Genomic DNA, 20,347 nt, shown 5'->3' with positions numbered 1-20,347 from the left:
ACCTCCCCCCTCCCGGCATGAATTTATAATAAAACTATTAAAAGAAAGTGGTGTGCTCCCTCCCCGCCCCCAAGCCGGGACTTTGCCGCTTTCTGTCTCGCTTAAATAGGAAAGCCCTTGTGGGTCCCACAGAGTCTCAGCTAGCAACGTACATCATAGTCTATCGGACGTCCTTTTCTATGGTGGGCGGAGAGAAACAACAGCCGTGATAAGCAAAAAGCGCCTAAAACAAACTTGAGGCCGTATTGAACATGTTAAAGGTACAGCCAATTTACGATTTGCAAGCGGGGTTTGTTCCACAGAATGGCTAGCAGGAGTATATGGTCAGCCAGCTCAATAATCTTTTGACTCTTTCAGTCTGAGCCCTCATTCTGCAAAGCCTTTGGAAGGGAAGTTGGACCAAGAGAAGTCAAATCATGACTCTAGATATATGCTAAAGCATTTATATGTGTCAATCTCTGAAACTTCTGTTGAAAACAATTTATTAAAAGGCAAGCTTGGGTGACTTCAGACACAATTTTTAGTTTACCCACTGAAGTCAGCCGAAGTTAAGACCAGGCCTTTTGGACTGTTCTGTTGCCCGACATAAACTGAGAGGGTGCCCTAGAATATACCCAATACTCTTCTGCAAGTTTATTTTCTTTGTTTGTTATTTTTTCCACAAAGCAGCTTACAACACTATCCTCACCTTGATTTTATTTATTAATTATAAGATCTATTTACCACCCTTCCCTGGAAGGCCCACAGCGGTTTATGAATCAATAAAAACAATACATAAAACAATAATAAATGCCTCAAAATTGCATATACAAAATATAATTTAAAACCAAATTGCATATCAAAATATCATTTAAAACCAAAATTTCCAACAAGAACTCTCACAGGTCCTGTTTCTACTTTAATACATGGGTCCAATCTGCTATTACTATCCCATTATTTAATTTGATATAAACAGAATCCCAGCAGAGGGAGGCCTATTTTGATGTTTGACCATCACTTGCCTTCACCATATGCCCAGTGGAACAGCTCTGTCTTACAGGTCCTGAAGAACTGTGCTAGGCCTGGTTGAGGCCTGCTGGACTTCCTCTGGGCCAGGGAGCACCAACAGATCTTCGTTGGCTAATTGCAGCAACCTTTGAGGGACAGATCAGAAGAGGCCGTCTCATAGGTTTGCAGGTTCTTCCAGTCCATTTAAGGATTTGAAGGTTAGCACCAGAACCTTGAACCTGCCCTGGTGCTCCACCTGAAGCCAATGCAGCTGGGTGCAGTATAGGTTGAATGTGTGCATGCCAAGTGGTCCCCATAAGGACCTCAGCTGCTGCATTTTGGACCAGCTGGAGCTTCCCAATCAGACCCAAGGGGAGCCCTGTGTAGAGCATGTTGCAGTAATCTAACCAGGAAGTTACCACATGGATCACTGTGGTTAGATCAGCCTGGGACAGCTGAAGTTAAATCCTACAAAGATGGAGGTCCTGTGGCTGGGTTGGGGAGAGTGTCCGGAGCCCTTTGGCCTGCCTATGCTGCATGGTGAGGCGCTTCAGCTTGCCTCATCGGCCAAAAGCCTAGGGGTGATCCTGGATCCGGTTTTGTCACTGAAGGCCCAGGTCACCCGGGTGGCCCAGACGGCTTTTTACCATCTGCGGCAGGCACGGCAACTGGCCCCGTACCTCTCCCGTTCTGATCTAGCAACGGTGATCCATGCAACGGTCACCTCCAGATTAGACTACTGCAACTCATTCTACGCGGGCTTGCCTTTGGCCATGATCAGGAAATTAAAACTCATTCAGAATACAGCAGCCAGGCTGCTTACTGGCAGTTCGAGCAGGGATCACATTACACCGATCCTATACCATCTGCACTGGCTGCCGATTGAGTTCCGGATTATGTTTAAAGTGTTGGTTTTGACCTTCAAAGCCATTCGCAGTCTCGGAACTGCATACCTGAGGGACAGCCTCTCCCCATATTGCCCCGGTAGGCCCCTCCGCTCCTTGGAGGAGGACCTACTTGTGATCCCTGCCCCCAAAATGATCAGGCTGGCCTCGACGAGGGTCTGGGCCTTTTCAGCCCTGGTCCCTACCTGGTGGAACAGGCTCCCTAGGGAGATCAGGGCCCTGCAGGACTTACAGAGTTTCCGCAGGGCCTGCAAGATGGACCTGTTCTGCCAGGCGTTTGGCCAGCCTGGTTAAAAAAATACATCTACTGTGTTATCTAGCCTCCCGTGGGCACGAGGGAGGGAGGGGAGAAGTCAAACGCCATCCACATTTTAAAATGGGTTCTGTTTTATATAATTTATATTAAATTATGTTTTAATGTTTGTTTTAACCTGTTGTGAAACACCCTGAGCCCTCAGGGGGAGGGCGGTATATAAAACTAATAATAAATAAAAAAATATTAAAAAAATAAGGCACCAATTGCTTCACACGGTGCAAATGATGAAAAGCTGTGGAAGCAACATGTGTTACCTGGGCCTCCATTGATAAGGAAGCATCTAGGAACATACCTATGCTCTTCATGGTTTGCGCAATATTAAGTTGTGCACCACTCAATGTGCCTGCTCCAACCCCAGCCGAACCCAGCCACAGGATCTCTGTCTTCACTGGATTCACTTTCAATTGGCTCTCTTCTAACCACTCCAACGCAACCCCTCCAAAGGAAATCTCATGGGAGCAGGTCTTGCGAGACTTGCTTTGCTTAATGGTCCTTCTTTTGTTGTTAATCACCCTATATTGTTTTTTTGCTGTAACACCCCAAAAACACTATAAGAATCCTGTGCTTTGCCCAAGAGGCATGCAGTTGCTGCTGAAAGCTTGCTACTTTTGTTCCTCTGTTAAAACTCGCCTCTCTGCTGGGCCGGGTTGCTGCTACCTGGAATTAGGAATAAATTCTTTTACTTTATTTTATAAAATTTTGTACTTGGTTTTATTAATTATTGCCCAAGCAGCGGGTAACACTGTTACTGTTATTTAAGGCTAGGATTGTATCCAGTGGTGGGATCCAAAAATTTTAATAACAGGTTCCGATGGTGGTGGGATTCAAACAGTGGCGGCGCCGCACACACGCACTTCCAGTCCCTATTGGGCAGGGAGGTTGCTTTAGTAACCCCTTCTCGGCACTCAGAAAAAATTAGTAACCACTTCTAGAGAAGTGGTGAGAACTGGTTGGATCCCACCTCTGGTTGTACCCTTGATATACATATACTGGCAGGAACCAAGCATCATTTTTTCTGTGCTTCTTCAGATTTGTAACTTATTCTCTCCATTTGTTAATGAATGTTGAAATTGGGGTGTTGTGGGGTTTCTGGGCTGTATGGCCATGTTCCGGTAGCATTTTCTCCAGATGTTTCATCTGCATCTGTGGCTGGCCGCAGATGCAGGTGAAATGTCAGGAGAAAATGCTACTGGAACACAGCCATACAGCCCAGAAACCCCACAACACCCCAGTGATTCCGGCAGTGAAAACCTTTGACAATGTTGAAATTGGTAATTATGTACTTCTAATGTTCACTTATGCAACGACAATCCATCTAGTACTACCTTCTGAACGTGATCTCTTTCTGTAACACCTGGCCTAGGAATGCTATGTTACAAATAATTGCGTTTTTCTCAAATAATCAGCCAGCCTGTAGTTGTAGATCGGGAATAAGCTTTTTTCCAAGGGCGATTCATGTTGCTAAAATCGTCATCACCGTTATAGAGATAATGCTGGTTGTGAACCGATGAATGACAAACGATGAGTTTCAAGAAAGCAATGAAAGAACTAAGAACGGGGATATAAAGGTCCGGGGATGGAGGGGGGGGGGGGGAATCTCACCTGACGTTGAGACATAATAGTACAGCTAGCTCGTTGGAACACCCGACCCTTTTAAGGCGGAGGAAGCGAGAGGATGAATGGAGAGAGTCGGCCTCTGCCGCTATAAAAGGCTGGAAGAGGTGATCTCAGATCCTCTCCTGACTGTGCCGTGATCTCTGCTGCAAAGACCAGGCCGTGCTCCAGGCCGATCTCCCGCTGTCGATCAAAGTAAGTGGAATGTTGCAATAAGGGAGGCGGCTTGGGCAAAGGGCGCGCCCTTGAACTGCCCAGGCGTCACTGGGTGGCAATAGCCAAGGGAGGGAGAAGGGGAGCACTTGCCACCCGTTGCCATGTGCCCCGCATGGGTCGCGCGGGGAGGGGGGGGAGACCCGAAAAAAACCCAAATTCTCGGTCCGGTGGGCCCTTTGCGTTGAGGTCTTCCAAAGATTGGCGCCGAAGCCTGATCTTAAGCGTCGGGGTTTAGATGTTTACGTAGGCTGGTGCTTTGGGTGAATGCGGATGTCGGCCTAGTCGGGCCTGATGCCGGGCGCAGCGCACGTGCAAATGTGCTTCGTCGCTTCCGCGTGTGCGACCAAGAATTGGCCACTTTGTTCTGTGGCGTCTTTCATTCCTCGGAGATGCATGGCTCTTCCTCCTCGCGCCCAGGCCTGCTGCTAGATTTCCTCCTGTAGCAGACTGGGACGAGCTTTGTGCTCCAACATGGATCGAGTGGCTGTTTAACAATAAGGCTGCCTCTGGGAGGGCAGAGTTTCGACATTGTCGTTTTCAAGATTATTTCTTTGTTCCTGAAAAATGGCTACTTCAAAGCAGTGACTTTTATTTTAGATGTTAATAGTTAAAGCTTTAATTTGTTATAAAAGTGCCCAATTCTTTTGGTCATTTTCCTTTTAAACTTAACTTAGTCTGCAGTTACCATAGGCCTTCGATGTAATAAGGTTAAAATACCATTGGTGTCACAAAACGAGCGCCATGCTGTGTTGATACAACGTTCCACAGCCTTGGTTTTGTGTATCCTTATGATAAAACGCAGCATCAAGATTTGCTCTAAGACACCTTGTGAATCCAGATACTCGTTAGGCAGCCTGAAATTCAGGCCCTCCTGTTTTATCAGAGCTGGTCTACACCATCAGCACAAGTGTTGGTACCACGTCAGACTTTCTTTTTGGCTGTTGAGTCACATCTGACTTATGGTGATCCCGGTGGGGTTTTCAAGGAAATAGATGTTTAGAGTGGTTTGCCATTGCCTGCCTTCACATCATGCCTCTGGTTTTCCTTGGAGGTCTCCCATCCAAATATTTGCCAGGGTCGAGGTTGAGAGGGTGTAACTGGCACAAGGTCACCCAGTATGTTTCCATGGTGTGAGTGTAGGGGCATATATAACATTTTATTCCCCCTATGCTATAGGACAAAAATTTTATTTAAAAAAATAGCACATCAAGTAGCAGGTTTGCATCCCAACCAATCGTGTGTTTAGCTGATTTTCCACTTACAGAGGATTATTGAGAATGTGGAACCACCCTCACCTTTGAAATAACACAGTCCAACCTAACAAGTGCTGCAACACTTTGCCATCTCTGTTCCACTGTGTGTCTAAGCCAGTCTCAGCCAGCATCCATTATGTAACACAGAGTTGTGTTAGTGCCTGAGCTGTGGACCTGAAGGTAGTTGGCCCAGATCTTAACTTTTGTCCATAACATAGGTATCTTTTAGGCTGTTATGAAGATCAATACAGTATATTATGCTACAGGACATCCACAACTCTTCCTGCTTCTCCCCCAGGGCAGATGAGGGGTGCTGTGGGAAGAGCGAACTCTTGTACCCCACCCTTTTTTCCCTCATCTAATTAAGACTGCTTTCACACAAGAGGTTTTGCTTTGGTCTGGGGTTTAACCTGGAGCTGGTTCATTTGCATCATCCAAATGGCTTATTTTTAAACTAATAATTTCTTGTATTGCTGTAGTGTTATAATGTCAAGGCAGTACAGATTTTGCCATTTAAAAAGACTCCTGGGGGAGGAATGGCAAACACAAGGTGCTGAGGCAAGGAAGTACAGAGAAAACCGTTGAGTGGGTGCTTGGTTACCACAGCAAATCCCTTTGGTTTTGCAGCAGCAATGAGAGCTATACAGAAAACTGTTGCCTTGTGGAAGCAGCCTTATGCTCCTCCAGAAGCTATTTGGTTCATGGTTGGAAGGGTCTGGTGTCTGTACCTGCCTGTTGTTTCTGCAAACTTAATTGCAACTGAAGGGGACCTATTTAGAATGGACTAAGTGCAAAGTGCTGTTACTGATGTATTAGTCCAGAGGAGCTAGAACAGGATTAACATCTTGAATTGTCTTCTAGATGCCTGAAGAAATCCAGCATGGCGAAGAGGAGGTGGAAACTTTTGCCTTCCAGGCAGAGATTGCCCAGCTCATGTCCCTGATTATCAACACATTCTACTCCAACAAGGAAATCTTTCTGCGGGAGATAATTTCCAATGCCTCTGATGTGAGTTGTAGAGGTGGGGGGAGTATTCTGGGGAAGAGGGAGGGATATGACTGCAGAAAGCATCCTAGCTGAATGACAACTGCCTTGCAAAAGTAGCTGCACTAAAAATAACAGGGACTGAGCCCTCATTTTCCATCCCCCACTGGGATATTCAGTCCTCAAGGAAGATCTCCATCTTGTTTAGATTAAACAAGGAAACCTGTTACACCAATGGGACCTTTCATTAGGAACTTCAGGGAAATCCTGCTGATTCAAGTTAGCGTGGTGTAGTGGTTAAGAGCAGATGGAGAGATGAGTGGCGAACTCTTATCCGGTGAGCTGGATTTGTTCCCCTGATCCTACATACAAAGCCTGCTGGGTGACCTTGGGCTAGTCACAGTTCACAGTTCTTATCCCCACTTAGCTCACATGGTGTCTGTTGTAGAGAGAGGAAGAGAAGGGAGTTTGTAAGCCCCTTTGAGTCTCCTTATACAAGAGAAAGGGGGGTATAAATCCAAACTCTTCTCTGTATCCCCTTCATCACACTATTTCTTCTTTCCTCTTGGCAGCCCCTATTATCCTTTCTCTGCTTTTTTATCTCTATATTCCCCATTCAGACATTCTTTTATCTGCCATCCCAAGTTTTCAGCTTTGATTATTTATTTATCTCATTTAAAACTCCAGCTTTCTCCCTAATGAGGATCCTAAGCAGCTCTTGTTCTCCATCGTGTCCTCATAAGCATGCTGTGGGAATGATGCAGCCAAGGTCACTCAGGGAGCTTCTGTGGCAGAGTGGGAATTTGAACCTCAGCCTATGACATTCTAACCCCTGCACTATACTGGCCCTCAGCTAACCTTCCTTCCTCTCCCCATGGCAGCCTCTCCTCAAGAAAATCTAATCAAATTGCACAAGTAATGTGATAGCAGGTTGCTCAGTTGAGTTGTGTGGTGGCCACTGTTGAGTGTTGCCATGTTGAGCAAAGCTGCGTGGAGACTGCCACTGGGCCCAGTCAAGTTGTGTGGCATCAAGTTGTAGGCACCATCACACCTGGGTGAGTTGTGCAAATTTCATGGTAGCACATTGCCTGGTAGTTTCTGCTAAGTTTGACCCTGATGAGTCCTCTTCAGGGCAGGAAGGAGAATAAGAATGGACAGGGAAGCTATTGTACCCCTGGAAACGGCCTTGCTGACTTGTCCTGCCTTTTAGTGAAGGAAACCAAAGTTTGCAGTCTGGCAATGTTGCTATGGTTGTCTAGGAACCCCCATGACAACCGTTGAGATCTCAGGGCATTCCTTTCTTAAAGGTTCAGGCACTGCTTCTATTCTGTGCATGTGAAGGGGGGGTTAATTTTTTTGTAGATTTCAAATTTTTCAGCAAACTTAGACCTTTTCTCAGGTTTGCAGAAAGATCCACTTCGTCTGTTCATGGCTCTAGCAACTGGATTTAAATATACACAGACTAGTCTGTGTTGAGAATTAGATTTGTTGATTTTTCCTGTATTAATAGCATCCAAATTATTTAAGCCTGCCTTCAAATCTTGGGCCATTTTGGTTGGTAATTTCTGCATTTTCTTAGTCTGCAATACCACTTTTTTTAAGGCCACATATGGCCAGAGGTTTTTCTTTGTCTCAGCTTCCAAACTTCAGCATTTGGGGGCAGAGGCCATCAGTATGATGTGGTCCTCTTATTGTCCACTTCCACTGTTGTTGATATATTCTTTCTCAAATCTGGTTTGATGTGATCTTGGATGCAGTCCAGCCATACTAGCAAGCCTCCTGGACTGGAAAGTGCAAATTTTGGAAGCTTCCCAGCCGCAATGACACCATTTTCCTTGCCTCAACTCTAGTAGCTGCCATTTTCCTCTCCACCACTGGAGGGCTTTCTTTAGGTTTTTAAAAAGGATTGATAATTTCTGTTTTGTTAAAACAAAATAACATTGTAATGATGTATTACCATGATTTACTGGTTCCTTTGAATTCTCAGGTTTCATTTGTGAAGTCTAGCCCTTTTTGTTGTGGGGCATTTGGGAGCTAGTCAATCATGGCAAAAGATGGGTGTAGCAGTCTTGCAAGAACTGATTTCTTTAAAAGCTTTTTGGTGGTGTAGCAGAGAAAATGGTGCCTGATGGAGGAAAGTCCACACAAAACTCTAGCGCAGACACATTGCTGTCTGTGTGAACACTGAAGTCTTCCTTTGCAAGTCTTGCTGTTTTGTAATGTTCTAAGATGTCATTTCTTGCTGAACTGTTTTTGTTGCCTTAGGAATCTTTCTGAAGAAATAATACATTCCCCTGAAATGAGAACTAGGTAGAGAATCCTTCACTTATCTGTTTTTTTTTCTGCCTTTCAGGCATTGGACAAGATCCGCTATGAGAGCCTGACAGACCCTTCAAAGTTGGAAAGTGGCAAGGAGCTGAAGATAGACATCATTCCCAATCCCCATGACCGTACCCTTACTCTGATCGACACTGGCATTGGAATGACAAAGGCAGATCTTATCAACAATCTGGGCACCATTGCCAAGTCTGGCACTAAAGCCTTCATGGAAGCCCTGCAGGTGAGCATCCAGCATCCAAAGTTGGGACTCTTCTCAGAGTTACCTGGTTTGTGTTATCAAAATACCGCACCTAATGTAGCATCTTGTTATAATCAAAGGCTAAACTTTGACAGCCACACAAAGTTTTGTGCAGATGGATCTCTTTGATAATCCTGAAGAGGATCTGTTTATGCCACGGGCAGGAGGGGGCAGGAGTGCCTAGGGACACAGGAATACCAATGATGAGGAGAAAGTGTGAGTGACTTGATGTTTGAAGCAAAGCAAAAGGCAGTGGGCATAGAAATATGGACCTGAGGGAAGGAGGACTACAAAAGGCAGGCAGTGGAAACAGAAAGTGAGGATGTAAAAATGCCAGATGTTGGTCTAGTGGCAGAATGGCACAGTGAGCCAAGCAATCTATGTAGGAGAGGCATTCCTGAATTTCACATTTCCCTGAAATAACCAACCCAGTAGCTTCCTGCAGGTCTTTACTTTTTGTCTAGTACATTTTTATCACATCTTTCCTGCAAGATACTCAAGGTGGTATCTGTGGCTTTCTCTGTCTCCATTTTATCCTCATAAGATTCTTGAAGACAGAGGGATTATCCTAAAGACACCCAGTAAGTTTAATGGCCAGATAGAGATTTAAACCTGGGTGTCCCAGGTTCTAGTTACACACTAGTTCTTTTGCAGTATGGTGTGTTGGAAACCCAAGAAGAAGAAGAATAGTTGGATTTATATCCCCCCTTTCTCTCCTGTAAGGAGACTCAACGGGGCCTACAAACTCCTTGCCCTTCCCCCCCTCACAACAAACACCATGTGAGGTAGTTGGGGCTGAGAGAGCTCAGAAGAACTGTGACTAGCCCAAGGTCACCCAGCTGGCGTGTGTGGGAGTGCACAGGCTAATCTGAATTCCCCAGATAAGCCTCCACAGCTCAAGCGGCAGAGCGGGGAATCAAACCCGGTTCCTCCAGATTAGAGTACACCTACTTTTAACCACTATGCCACTGTTGCTCTAGATTGAGTAATTTCCATAAGTGTTGTGCTTTACAAAGACCCTCACTGGATTCTGTGAAAAATAAGGTCATTCTGGAAATAATGCTAAGCCTTCATATGAGCCAGGCTTTGTCTCACACTTTGAAGAGCACCTTTGTAGTCTTCAGAGGGTAGCCATTGTTGGTCTCAGTAGAAGAGCTAGATTTGAATCTTGTAGCACCTTAGAGACCTACAAGATTGTCATAGTGTAATCTTTTGAGAGTCAAGGCTGCCTTCATGAGGTATCTGACAAAGGGAGCTTTGAAAGCTTGTACCTCAGCAAACTTGGTTGGTCTCTAAGATGCTACAGGACTGGAATCTAGCTCTTCATACATTTGAACACTAGATATTTGCTTTCTTTGGGAAAAATAAAAATGGATACATTTTAGTATGCTGAATTCTGTATTCTTTTGCAGTGTTATTACAAAAGTGACAAGACCTGAAAAAAGTGTCCTGTATATTATTCCATTCCTGTTGCCACGTGTTGTTTTATTTCCTCCTTGCTAGTGGAACATCCCCTCCTGACCATTTGGAAATCTTCTGTATTTGCACTCCAGTGGTAATATATGAGGTGACTTGTCATCCTTCCTACACATCTTACATCTTCTTTTTGCAGGCTGGTGCGGACATATCCATGATTGGGCAGTTCGGAGTTGGCTTTTACTCTGCTTATCTTGTGGCTGAGAAGGTTGTTGTCATCACCAAGCACAACGATGATGAGCAGTATGTTTGGGAGTCCTCTGCAGGGGGCTCTTTCACAGTTAGAGCTGATCACGGTATGTGACACCTCCAATGCCACCTGCTGTCCTCCACTATCCAAGGAGAATGCTGTTGGGCCCTGGTTCTTAGGCAGGGCTTCCTGGCTGTAAAACACTCAGCCATTCCATATGAGTCATTCAAAGTAGTCATGTTAACTGGGGTTAATGTTTTCTTCTCTTTCTCTCTCCCTCTCTCTCTCTTTTGCAAAAGCTTTTAGGAGTTGAAAAGTGGTTAATAAATCTACTATATGGATAATTGCCCCAGGTCAGAAGTAGTAGGGAAAGTTGGCAGTCCTGTGCATAGCTAGGTGGAGCTACCAACGTTTAAGAACAATAGTAATCCCCATTTCAACATATAACTTCAGGTCAGGGAGTAACCAGTGAGCAGAACACCCACCTCCTTTCCATTCCTGGAAGCCTTTTCAAGAAGTATTCAGATGGCAGAGGCTGAGATATCAAGCATATCATGCTAGCATACACTGCCCCCAGCTCCTGCACTAAATGGAAAGGACTCCTGTCATCCCTGTTGGGATTCTGTGTCTTTGTATCATCCAGAAATACTGATGAAGTTGTCAAGTGACATCCTTGACTCTGGTTGATTTAATATAAAGGTTCACTTGAGCCGAAAGCTTCTCTCAGCCATAGTGAGCACTGGATGAACATTGCTTCTTGAAGCCTAGCAGGAAGAGTCACTATATAAATAGAGAGCTAGTGTGGAAGACTGAAAATAAAGCTCTGACTTGTACTGATGTGAGATGTCCACCAGATATAAACCCTAGACCAATGGTTCTCAACCTGTGGGTTGCAACCCCTTTGGGGGTCAAATGACCCTTTCACAGGGGTCGCCTAAGACTCTTCATCAGTGTTCTCCATCTGTAAAATGGACAAATATTCGGGTTGGGGGTCACCACAATATTAGGAACTGTATTAAAGGGTCGCGGCATTAGAAAGGTTGAGAACCACTGCTCTAGACTAGCAATCCTGGCTTTATTCAGAGTTCGTAATCGGTGATGTGCAGTGTTTTCAGCTGGAATAGCTACTTTCTCTTGCTCTGTATTTCAGGTGAGCCCATTGGCCGAGGCACCAAGGTGATCTTATACCTGAAGGACGATCAGACCGAGTACCTAGAGGAACGGCGTGTCAAGGAAGTGGTGAAGAAGCACTCCCAGTTCATTGGCTACCCCATCACCCTCTATGTATGTATGCAAGAGGAGTTGTTCCAGCTACGGATGACATTAATCCCCACAGCTCCTTCTTTAGATACACTATGATAACCATTTCAGACTCTGTTAGAAACCAGACTGTACATGACTCCTGAGCCCTGAGGGCTTATTTCACTTATGTTTCCTCTTCTAGTACTTCTCTGTTCTTGTCCTCATATGGAGGAATATTGATAAATCATCATTTTCCACATACATTCACGCCTATCGTTTAAGATGAAAAAAGATTCCATTAAATACCAGATTTTTGTTAGGTAGTCCTTTTGGTTTTAGAATGTTAAGATTTCTGGTGTCTGTCTTTTCTACTGTTAGCAGGTGTGTTAACAGAAGCTTAATCTTTTACGCTGCTACCTGGTAAGACACCCAGGCTGCTTTTTTAACAAAGCAATTTCCCAATGATGTCATGAGAAATCAGTTTAATTGAACAATGGGAGACTCCTTTGTGTCAAAAGTACCAATCCAAAAATAAGGCACATCTTAGGGATCCATTGCTCTGGCTGTTGCTCTCTTCAGTCAACTTCTGCTGAGGTTCTGGTGATTCTGCTGTGCTCCTGCATAAAGTGTTTGGTTGACCCTCACAATAGGCTACTTATATAGAACAAAGAACAGAATGGCCATGTTGTCCAAAGGGAAGAATGTGTGTGTGTTCATACAAGTCCGTGAAGATGAGCATGTGGGACAGTGAGTGAGATGGGAGAATATGGCTCAACACAGGTGATTTGTGTCACTGAGTTCATTGTTGCCCAGAAACAGGCAGTAACAGCTTTCCCTTCTTGTAGCTGGAGAAGGAGCGTGAGAAAGAGATCAGCGATGATGAGGCAGAGGAAGAAAAAGCTGAGAAGGAGGATGAGGAGGCTGCCCCCAAGGATGAGGAGAAGCCCAAGATTGAAGATGTAGGTTCAGACGAGGAGGAAGAAGGCAGCAAGAGCAAGAAGAAGACTAAGAAGATCAAGGAGAAGTACATCGATCAGGAGGAACTGAACAAGACCAAGCCCATCTGGACCCGAAACCCTGATGACATCACCCAGGAGGAGTATGGCGAGTTCTACAAGAGCCTCACTAATGATTGGGAAGACCACCTGGCTGTCAAGGTGAGGTTCAGTCTGTGCTGGAGACCATTCCACAGTATCAGCTTGGCCTCTTAAGATCCATAGAAATGGCAGAGGGGTGAAGTTGGCAGCAGTTTTTGCTAAGGAGAAGCAGAATTCTTAATGATAAGTAGTTGAATGATACATTTCAGGGTACAAGTGTGCCTGCTTGTGACAACCTGCTGTAATATATGGTCCCCCAGCTTGTACTGCTGGACTTTTTAAGGGTTGTTAAATGGATACCCAGAGAAGCCCACTGTGCCAAACACTAGCTTCCTGGTGAACAGGAGACAGGTGCATCTTCTCCCCCCACCCCCCGAAGAACATCAGGGTATATTTTACAGTATTTTTAGGTTCTGATTAAGCACTGCATGACTAGATCATATGGGGAGCTGTTGTGGTTAAAAGGGAAATGATTTGCATTACCTCTGCTTAGCACTTCCAGTTTGCTAATTACTAGACCTGAAGCGGACTATGTAAAGTTATAAAGGGGCTGGGGTAGAGGAGAAAGGTGCTTTGAAAGTGGAAATAATAAAAATTGCTTGGTTTGCCATATTCTATCCTTGGTGTAAGGCTTGGTCCCTCTTGATCTGACAACTTCACCCTATTCTATGCCTCAAAACTGGGCAGATGCCTCTTGTTAAGCACTAATGAGAAAACCAGTGTTTGTGGAGGTTTTTTTTTAATTTTGCTGTTTTAAAATAATGGACAGTGATGTTGCATCCCTAGTATGGTTCAGAGAAATCCCAGCATAGGCTCTGGAATTTCCTTCTCTTAAAAGTTCAGCCATGAATATTCTTCCAGCCTTGTCCGAAATCTTTGTATGGTAACTTTCCTAGCAGATCCTAAAGGAATAGGCCTGTCGAAGGCTGCCAGTTGCTCGCTAATTGTGTTTTCAAACTCCACAGCACTTCTCCGTAGAGGGACAGTTGGAATTTCGGGCACTGCTTTTTGTCCCCCGCCGGGCCCCATTTGACCTCTTTGAAAACAAGAAGAAAAAGAATAACATCAAGCTCTACGTTCGGCGAGTCTTCATTATGGACAGCTGTGATGAACTCATCCCAGAGTATCTGAGTAAGCATCTTGTCCATATCCAGTTAGATTGTAATTTCTCCCCACCCCTTCCACATGGAAAGTTCCTTTGCAATTGTTAAAAATATGGAGCGTGAATATGCCATCAGATTTCATCAGCTGTCATAGTGACATACATTTCTGAATTAACGTGTTTGTGCATTTTAATATTTTAATGTAGATTTCATCCGAGGTGTTGTGGATTCAGAGGACCTTCCCCTGAACATCTCCCGTGAGATGCTGCAGCAGAGCAAGATTCTCAAAGTGATTCGCAAAAACATTGTCAAGAAATGCCTAGAGCTTTTCTCTGAGTTGGCAGAGGACAAAGAGAACTACAAAAAGTTCTATGAGGCCTTCTCCAAAAACCTCAAGGTAAGAGCTGCGCTCTCCTGCCTTTTTCAAAACCCAAACAACCATAATTTATCTTCAGAAAAAGAGTTCAGGATCATGAAAAGTTAGAAAACCTGCACGCTACAGCATTCAGCCCAGAAAAGTATGGGAATGAGCAAGTTAATGGGACCCAGCCATCTTATTTCAAGGGATAGAGTTTAAGCAAAGTCCTGTCAGGTTGTGGTGGGGATTATAAAACAAAATTGCAGTTCCTTCATAAGGAAGTGGGTCTTTTCATAGGCTCTTGGCATAAGTTGTTATATTAAGGCACGATGCTTTCTTTGAAAAAAATTATAAGTGAACTCTTTGGGACTAAGAGTATTGTGGTTGTTTTCATTATGGCTGATGTTAATCTTCTTAGAACCTTGGAAACAGGACAGTCTATAAATCCAGGTAGATACATATCAAAATTCCTTTGTTCTCAGCTGGGGATTCATGAGGACTCGACTAACAGGAAGTGCCTTTCAGAGTTATTGCGCTACCACACATCCCACTCTGGCGATGAGATGACCTCCCTGTCAGAGTATGTATCCCGTATGAAGGACAACCAGAAGAGCATCTACTACATTACAGGTGATTGAATCTTCCTTGATAGGACAGGACTATCAAATCCTGTTGCCTCATGAAGGGACTGTTTTGAGCTGGAAGCTTATTTGCTTTAGGAGCTGGGGATCCGAAATTTATTCCTGTCATGCATTTCTGTTCAGTTGATACAGGGTCTTTCCTAGAAGCTGTGCGTGTTTTTATCAGATTCCCTCAACAGATAGTTTCCAGCTTAACCAGCATGATCCTTGATTCAGTTCCTAAACTGCTTAGCAGAGAGAGGGAAACCAAGCAGGGTGTTTTAAGAGATCAAAGCTGAAAATAAGCAATTTCCACTGAATATTAAAAAAACTGAAACACTTTTTAGGCTTTTCTGTCTCCATCCTACATCTCTGCTGTTCCTTCTCCCGTTCCAAACTTTTGCATCTTCATCCACATTTTACAAGTTCAGGATCAATTTGAAACACTCTTCAGATCTCTTCTATAGCTTTATCCACCTAATTTATGCAGACATTTATGTGAATACTAGTAAACGAAGCTCTCATTCTTCAAGCCTGTGCTTGTTCCAGACATCCTACCCACAACTGTAGTTTGCTTGTCCTGTTATGAAATCAAATACTGGTCTGCCCTACAAAGCAGAAACAGTGCTCCAAGTTCTGCATGTCAGGTACAAAAGCATCTCCGTTTGTGGCTGTGTTAGTAATCAGTGACCAGATCAAATGAATGTCAAATTTTATCAGTCTGGGTGATCTTGGAAGGACTGTAATTATTTGAGAATTTGCTCCTTCCTTGCCCAGTACTTTGTAAGACATTTACAGCTATTTCATTTTTCAAACCTTTCTGGTAATTAGCATGTTTTGGGTCACAAGTACCACATTTCAGCCTTAACCCTTTATAGGGAAACTTTGTCAAGTACTGTTTTGCAGGAGAAATGTATGAATGTATTGTTTTCCAGATTAGTTGAAAAATCACAGTCACTTGAGCAATGATTTGTAGATTAGGTCCTGCTTAGGATTCCATCTTAGATAGATACAGGGTAAAGCACCTTGGCAGGAACAACCAAAGCCCTAACACTGTGGAATCCACCATATCCTGGTATACCTCTTCTCAGAGGCAGATATAGAGTACTCCTTCACTGGGTATTCAGTACTGGAGTTAAAGATTTTTTTTCTACTGTTTCTGACTTCAGTGATGATCATATGGTTATCATGTGCTTTGAACAGGCTCATTGAAAGGTTTTTTTTTTGCTATGCAATGGTACCTATTTTGTAAACCATAAGACTAATTATAAGTGTGTACCAAATTTAAGGGCTGAAACCTGTACTTTAGCAGTCTTGAGTATTCCTGTCAGTGAGACCTGAGCATTTTTGATAGGTTAACTATGTCTAATGACAGAATGGCTGGATGTTGGGCTTGATTTTTGTTCATTGTGAGCAGCATTGAGCAGGTCCAACAGACAAGCAGAGCCAGATCTAGGGGAGTTGACAAGTGCCCTGGATGGTGGGGGGGGGGGGGGACAGTAGATGGGGAAGGCTCAGTTGCACTGAAGAGATCACTTATGTTGGGGTATGATCCCCCTTCCCCTGATTATACTCAAATGCCCAGCAGAGATGACTTGTTCTGCAGGATGTATGCCCCGTTCCCTGGATTAGGCTTCTGCTAAGAAGTTGCAGGGATAATTGGGGGGGCGGGGGAGGAAGGGAGAGGGAGACTCTGATCTCATAGGGGTGTCAGAGGGAACCTGTGGTAAGGCAGTAACTGCCACTGTTAGTTATGCATGACTATGGTGAGCAAAGAGGAGGGAAAGCTAAAGGTTCCTGTGAAGATGTTCAAAGATGTCAAGTCCTATGCAGTGGGAGACCCTCAGGTAATCTTCCTTGGTCTTGCTCATCTCCTTCTGGCTGAGGCACCGTTTGCTCTTCCACGTGCAGGACCTTCCAATTCCTTGAGATCAGACCTCCAAAATATCCTCTTCTTAACAGCCTTGCTCAGGTCATGCTCACTGAGGCCATGGCTGCCTTTATTCAGTCAATCCATCTCATCTGTCTTCAACATTTCTTAGCATTATTGTCTTTTCCAGAGACTAAAGTGCAGTAGCTTCAGTTTAGTCATGTTAGTTTCTAGCAGCATAACTGCCAGATAAAGCTTTTCATGGGCTGTGCAGGACTGTGAGTGTGTTTGGCTTTTCCCATGTCAAAATTATGTGTGCTATATTTTAAAAAATGTTCAGGAATGCTTTGGTTGAAAAACTTTCTCATTGGGTTGGGTTTTAATATGTGCATAGGGGTTGAGGAAATATTCAAACATAGATAAATTATGTTGACCTCTATAAACTATTAATGAATAATTATACTTTTACAGTATTTTATAATTTAAAAGCATTGTTGAATGTGTAAGTATATATTTAAAAATATGTATACATGGAGGCTCATTTTGTACTTTTGCCCCCTTCAAAATTAGATCCAGTCCTGCCTAAATAAATAAATGCTACCTCTTAATTGTGCAGGTGAGAGCAAAGAACAGGTGGCCAACTCTGCCTTTGTGGAGCGAGTGAGGAAACGTGGGTTTGAGGTGGTGTACATGACAGAGCCCATTGACGAATATAGCGTGCAGCAGCTTAAAGAGTTTGATGGAAAGACCCTGGTATCTGTCACCAAAGAAGGACTGGAACTACCAGAAGATGAAGATGAGAAGAAGAAGATGGAGGAGAGCAAAGCCAAGTTTGAGAACCTTTGCAAACTTATGAAGGAAATCTTAGAGAAGAAGGTTGAGAAGGTGAGTCACTATGTGACCCTCTGGTGTTTATAAAGCAAGAGACAAACGGAGGTGGTTGGCCATTAGCTGACTCTTTACAGCAACCTTAGACTTTCCTTGATGGTCTCCCACCCTGCTTAGCTTCTGCGACCTGATGAGATTGGGCTATCCCACGCCATCCAGGTCAGGTTACATACCTGTACTCTTACCCCACGCACTTGCATTAAAAATCCTTTTGTGATGTTTCTCTAGGTAACTGTTTCAAACCGGCTGGTCTCTTCCCCTTGCTGTATTGTCACCAGCACCTATGGCTGGACAGCCAATATGGAGCGTATCATGAAGGCCCAGGCTTTGCGAGACAACTCCACCATGGGCTACATGATGGCCAAGAAGCACCTGGAGATCAATCCTGACCACCCCATTGTAGAGACCTTGCGGCAGAAGGCTGAGGCAGACAAGAATGACAAGGCTGTCAAGGACCTGGTGGTGCTTCTCTTTGAGACAGCTCTGCTTTCTTCTGGCTTCTCCCTGGAGGATCCACAGACTCACTCAAATCGTATATACAGGATGATCAAGCTGGGGCTAGGTGAGTTTCAGGGTATGATCCTGCTTTCTTCTTCACTAAAGAGAGAGGATCTTGCTAATTAAGTGTTTTCCAGTCTTTGTGGTTGGACCTGATATGTTCAGTACCTGGTGCATAGAGCCAGCTCTCCCTTGTATTATACTAGCCCACAGGCGGAAAGCCCTGTCCTTTGAGAAATCATAGCTCTCTTCTTCTGGCACTGATTTCATGGCTAGGAGGATTGGGGGAAGAAAAAAAATCTACTTGGGGTGTTAGCTGCTTGCAGAAGGGTGCAAAATGCTTGCGTCTCAATCAGTAGAGGCAGAATTCTGGGTTGAGTTTCTCCCCCATCTTGCTCTGAAGATGTCGTTCTACCATACCCACCCTCTGATGCAAAGAGTAACTGATGTTAAGTCTTCAAATGTCCAGGGACTGTAATCTTATTATTGGCTGGCAAAATTTTAAAAACTATTGTAGTGAGCCAGGAAGTTGTTGGTTTCAAATTGCCCTCAATTCAGTACATTTGTTCAATCCACTATTACATTTTGGCACTCTTTCTGCAGTTTGAGGCTAATACTAATCTACTGAACAGGTAGCTGCTGTGAGGACTGTTAAGAATCTTGTACTGCCCTTTAAAGATAATCCCCTGTGCAAGCACTGGGTCATTTCTGATCCATGGAACAACCGTCACATCACAATGTTCATTAGGCAGACTACGTTTATGAGGTAGCTTGCCATTGCCTTCCCCAGTCGCCTACACTTTTACCTCCCCCATTACCTCCCTCCCAGCTGGGTACTCATTTTACCAACCTTGGAAGGATAGAAGGCGGAGTCAACCTTAAGCTGGCTACCTGAAACATGCGTCCATAGGGATCTAACCCAGGGGTGTAGCAGTCTTGACTGCATACTTCAGCTTACCACTCTGTGCCCAAAGAGTATTTAATTAGGCCAATGGCCTACTCACTTTTTGTTCAGTTACTACAACACACACACGGCTACTGAGATTGTTTCTAATCTGAACTATGCCTGTACTCAATCCTTTCAACCATAGGTATTGATGAAGACGAAGTGGCTGCCGAAGAGCCCAGTGCTGCCATCTCTGAAGAGCTCCCTCCACTGGAAGGAGATGAAGATGCATCTCGCATGGAGGAAGTGGATTAAAGGGAATGCTGTTCTTCCTTCTGTCCTGCCCCATCCTCCCCTGTATTGTCTCCTTGCTCAGGGAGGCCTGGCTCCTGCCGTGCTGAGGGCGCACCTCGATGCAGTTTCTCCTTACTTCCCTTATCATCAGTAGCCAGCATGGCAAGAGACCTCCCACTGCCATCTGGCTTGTCTTTCTGCTTACTCAGAAGCAGGGGGAAAGGGGCTGGCACATTGGCTGTGGGTTTTTCCACCATGGTGGGTTTATCCCATTTTTGGCTAGAGTCCCCAGCATCCATCTCTCTCCCCCCTCCTGCAAGCTGAAGTGAACAGAGCAAATGTCCTTCCCAGTCCCAGAGCAGTGAGTTAGCTCCTTGCATCCAGCTCTTGCTACCTACCGCCCTTTGTATCCAGAGAGCAGGGACTTGTAGTCTTGGTGGCTGTTTGTATTTGGTTTTTGTTTTACAGGAATTAAAATAACAAAGAATGTGGTTTACAATGAAGTGATACCTTGGTGTGTTGTTTGTTTCTGGCAGCAGTGTCCTTATGATCAAAGGGGAGCTTTGCAGCCACTGCACGTGTGGGTCCTTGGTCAAGTATTCTCTTCCAGAATGCATGTTAAGCATTATTGTAGTGAAGTTGCAACCCACATCTGTTGTTCATATTAACTGAAATCCTAAAAAAGCTGCCTGTTCTGCCATTTGTGTAACTTAACAGCCCAACTGTGGCAGACCAGATAAAAAAAAGAAACCCCACTGTTCATACATTTCTCATCCCCTGCTCCATATTGCCTGTTTGCAGTCAAGCAGCTTATTCTGAAATTCTATAGCTGTTTCATAGAGGCCATCTGGTTAGCGATTAACAGTACAGTATTTTTCTTGCTGTGCTGTGGCATCGAATGGCATCCTTATAATGATCGTTCAGACTCACCTCTGCACCTTTTGTACTAAGCTGCCTAATGGTCTGAGAAGC

General features: G+C 44.4%; 1 protein-coding gene across 1 annotated transcript; it reads left to right on the top strand.

Annotated features, from left to right (window-relative positions):
- The first annotated feature begins 3,872 nt into the window (after positions 1 to 3,872).
- Positions 3,873 to 19,530, top strand: HSP90AB1 (heat shock protein 90 alpha family class B member 1). Its single transcript, XM_048483187.1, has 12 exons — positions 3,873 to 4,017; positions 6,153 to 6,299; positions 8,629 to 8,835; positions 10,466 to 10,625; positions 11,670 to 11,803; positions 12,607 to 12,918; positions 13,824 to 13,989; positions 14,168 to 14,358; positions 14,802 to 14,949; positions 17,426 to 17,694; positions 17,926 to 18,259; positions 19,287 to 19,530. The coding sequence occupies exons 2-12, from the start codon at positions 6,153 to 6,155 to the stop codon at positions 19,394 to 19,396; spliced, it is 2,178 nt and encodes a 725-aa protein (XP_048339144.1). The 5' UTR covers positions 3,873 to 4,017; the 3' UTR covers positions 19,397 to 19,530.
- Positions 19,531 to 20,347: the final 817 nt, after the last annotated feature.

This window comes from Sphaerodactylus townsendi, linkage group LG01 (genome assembly GCF_021028975.2).
Source record: "Sphaerodactylus townsendi isolate TG3544 linkage group LG01, MPM_Stown_v2.3, whole genome shotgun sequence".
In the NCBI taxonomy this organism is placed as follows: Eukaryota; Metazoa; Chordata; class Lepidosauria; order Squamata; family Sphaerodactylidae; genus Sphaerodactylus; species Sphaerodactylus townsendi.
The sequence above is the reverse complement of the archived record's forward strand: the minus strand, read 5'-3'. Positions and strand labels throughout refer to the sequence as shown.

Coding starts and splice junctions, on each gene's coding strand:
- HSP90AB1 (XM_048483187.1), top strand. CDS start 6,153: ATGCCTGAAGAAATCCAGCATGGCGAAGAGGAGGTGGAAACTTTTGCC. Junction 13,990..14,167: donor ACTCATCCCAGAGTATCTGA/GTAAGCATCTTG, acceptor ATTTTAATGTAG/ATTTCATCCGAGGTGTTGTG. Junction 14,950..17,425: donor GAGCATCTACTACATTACAG/GTGATTGAATCT, acceptor TTAATTGTGCAG/GTGAGAGCAAAGAACAGGTG.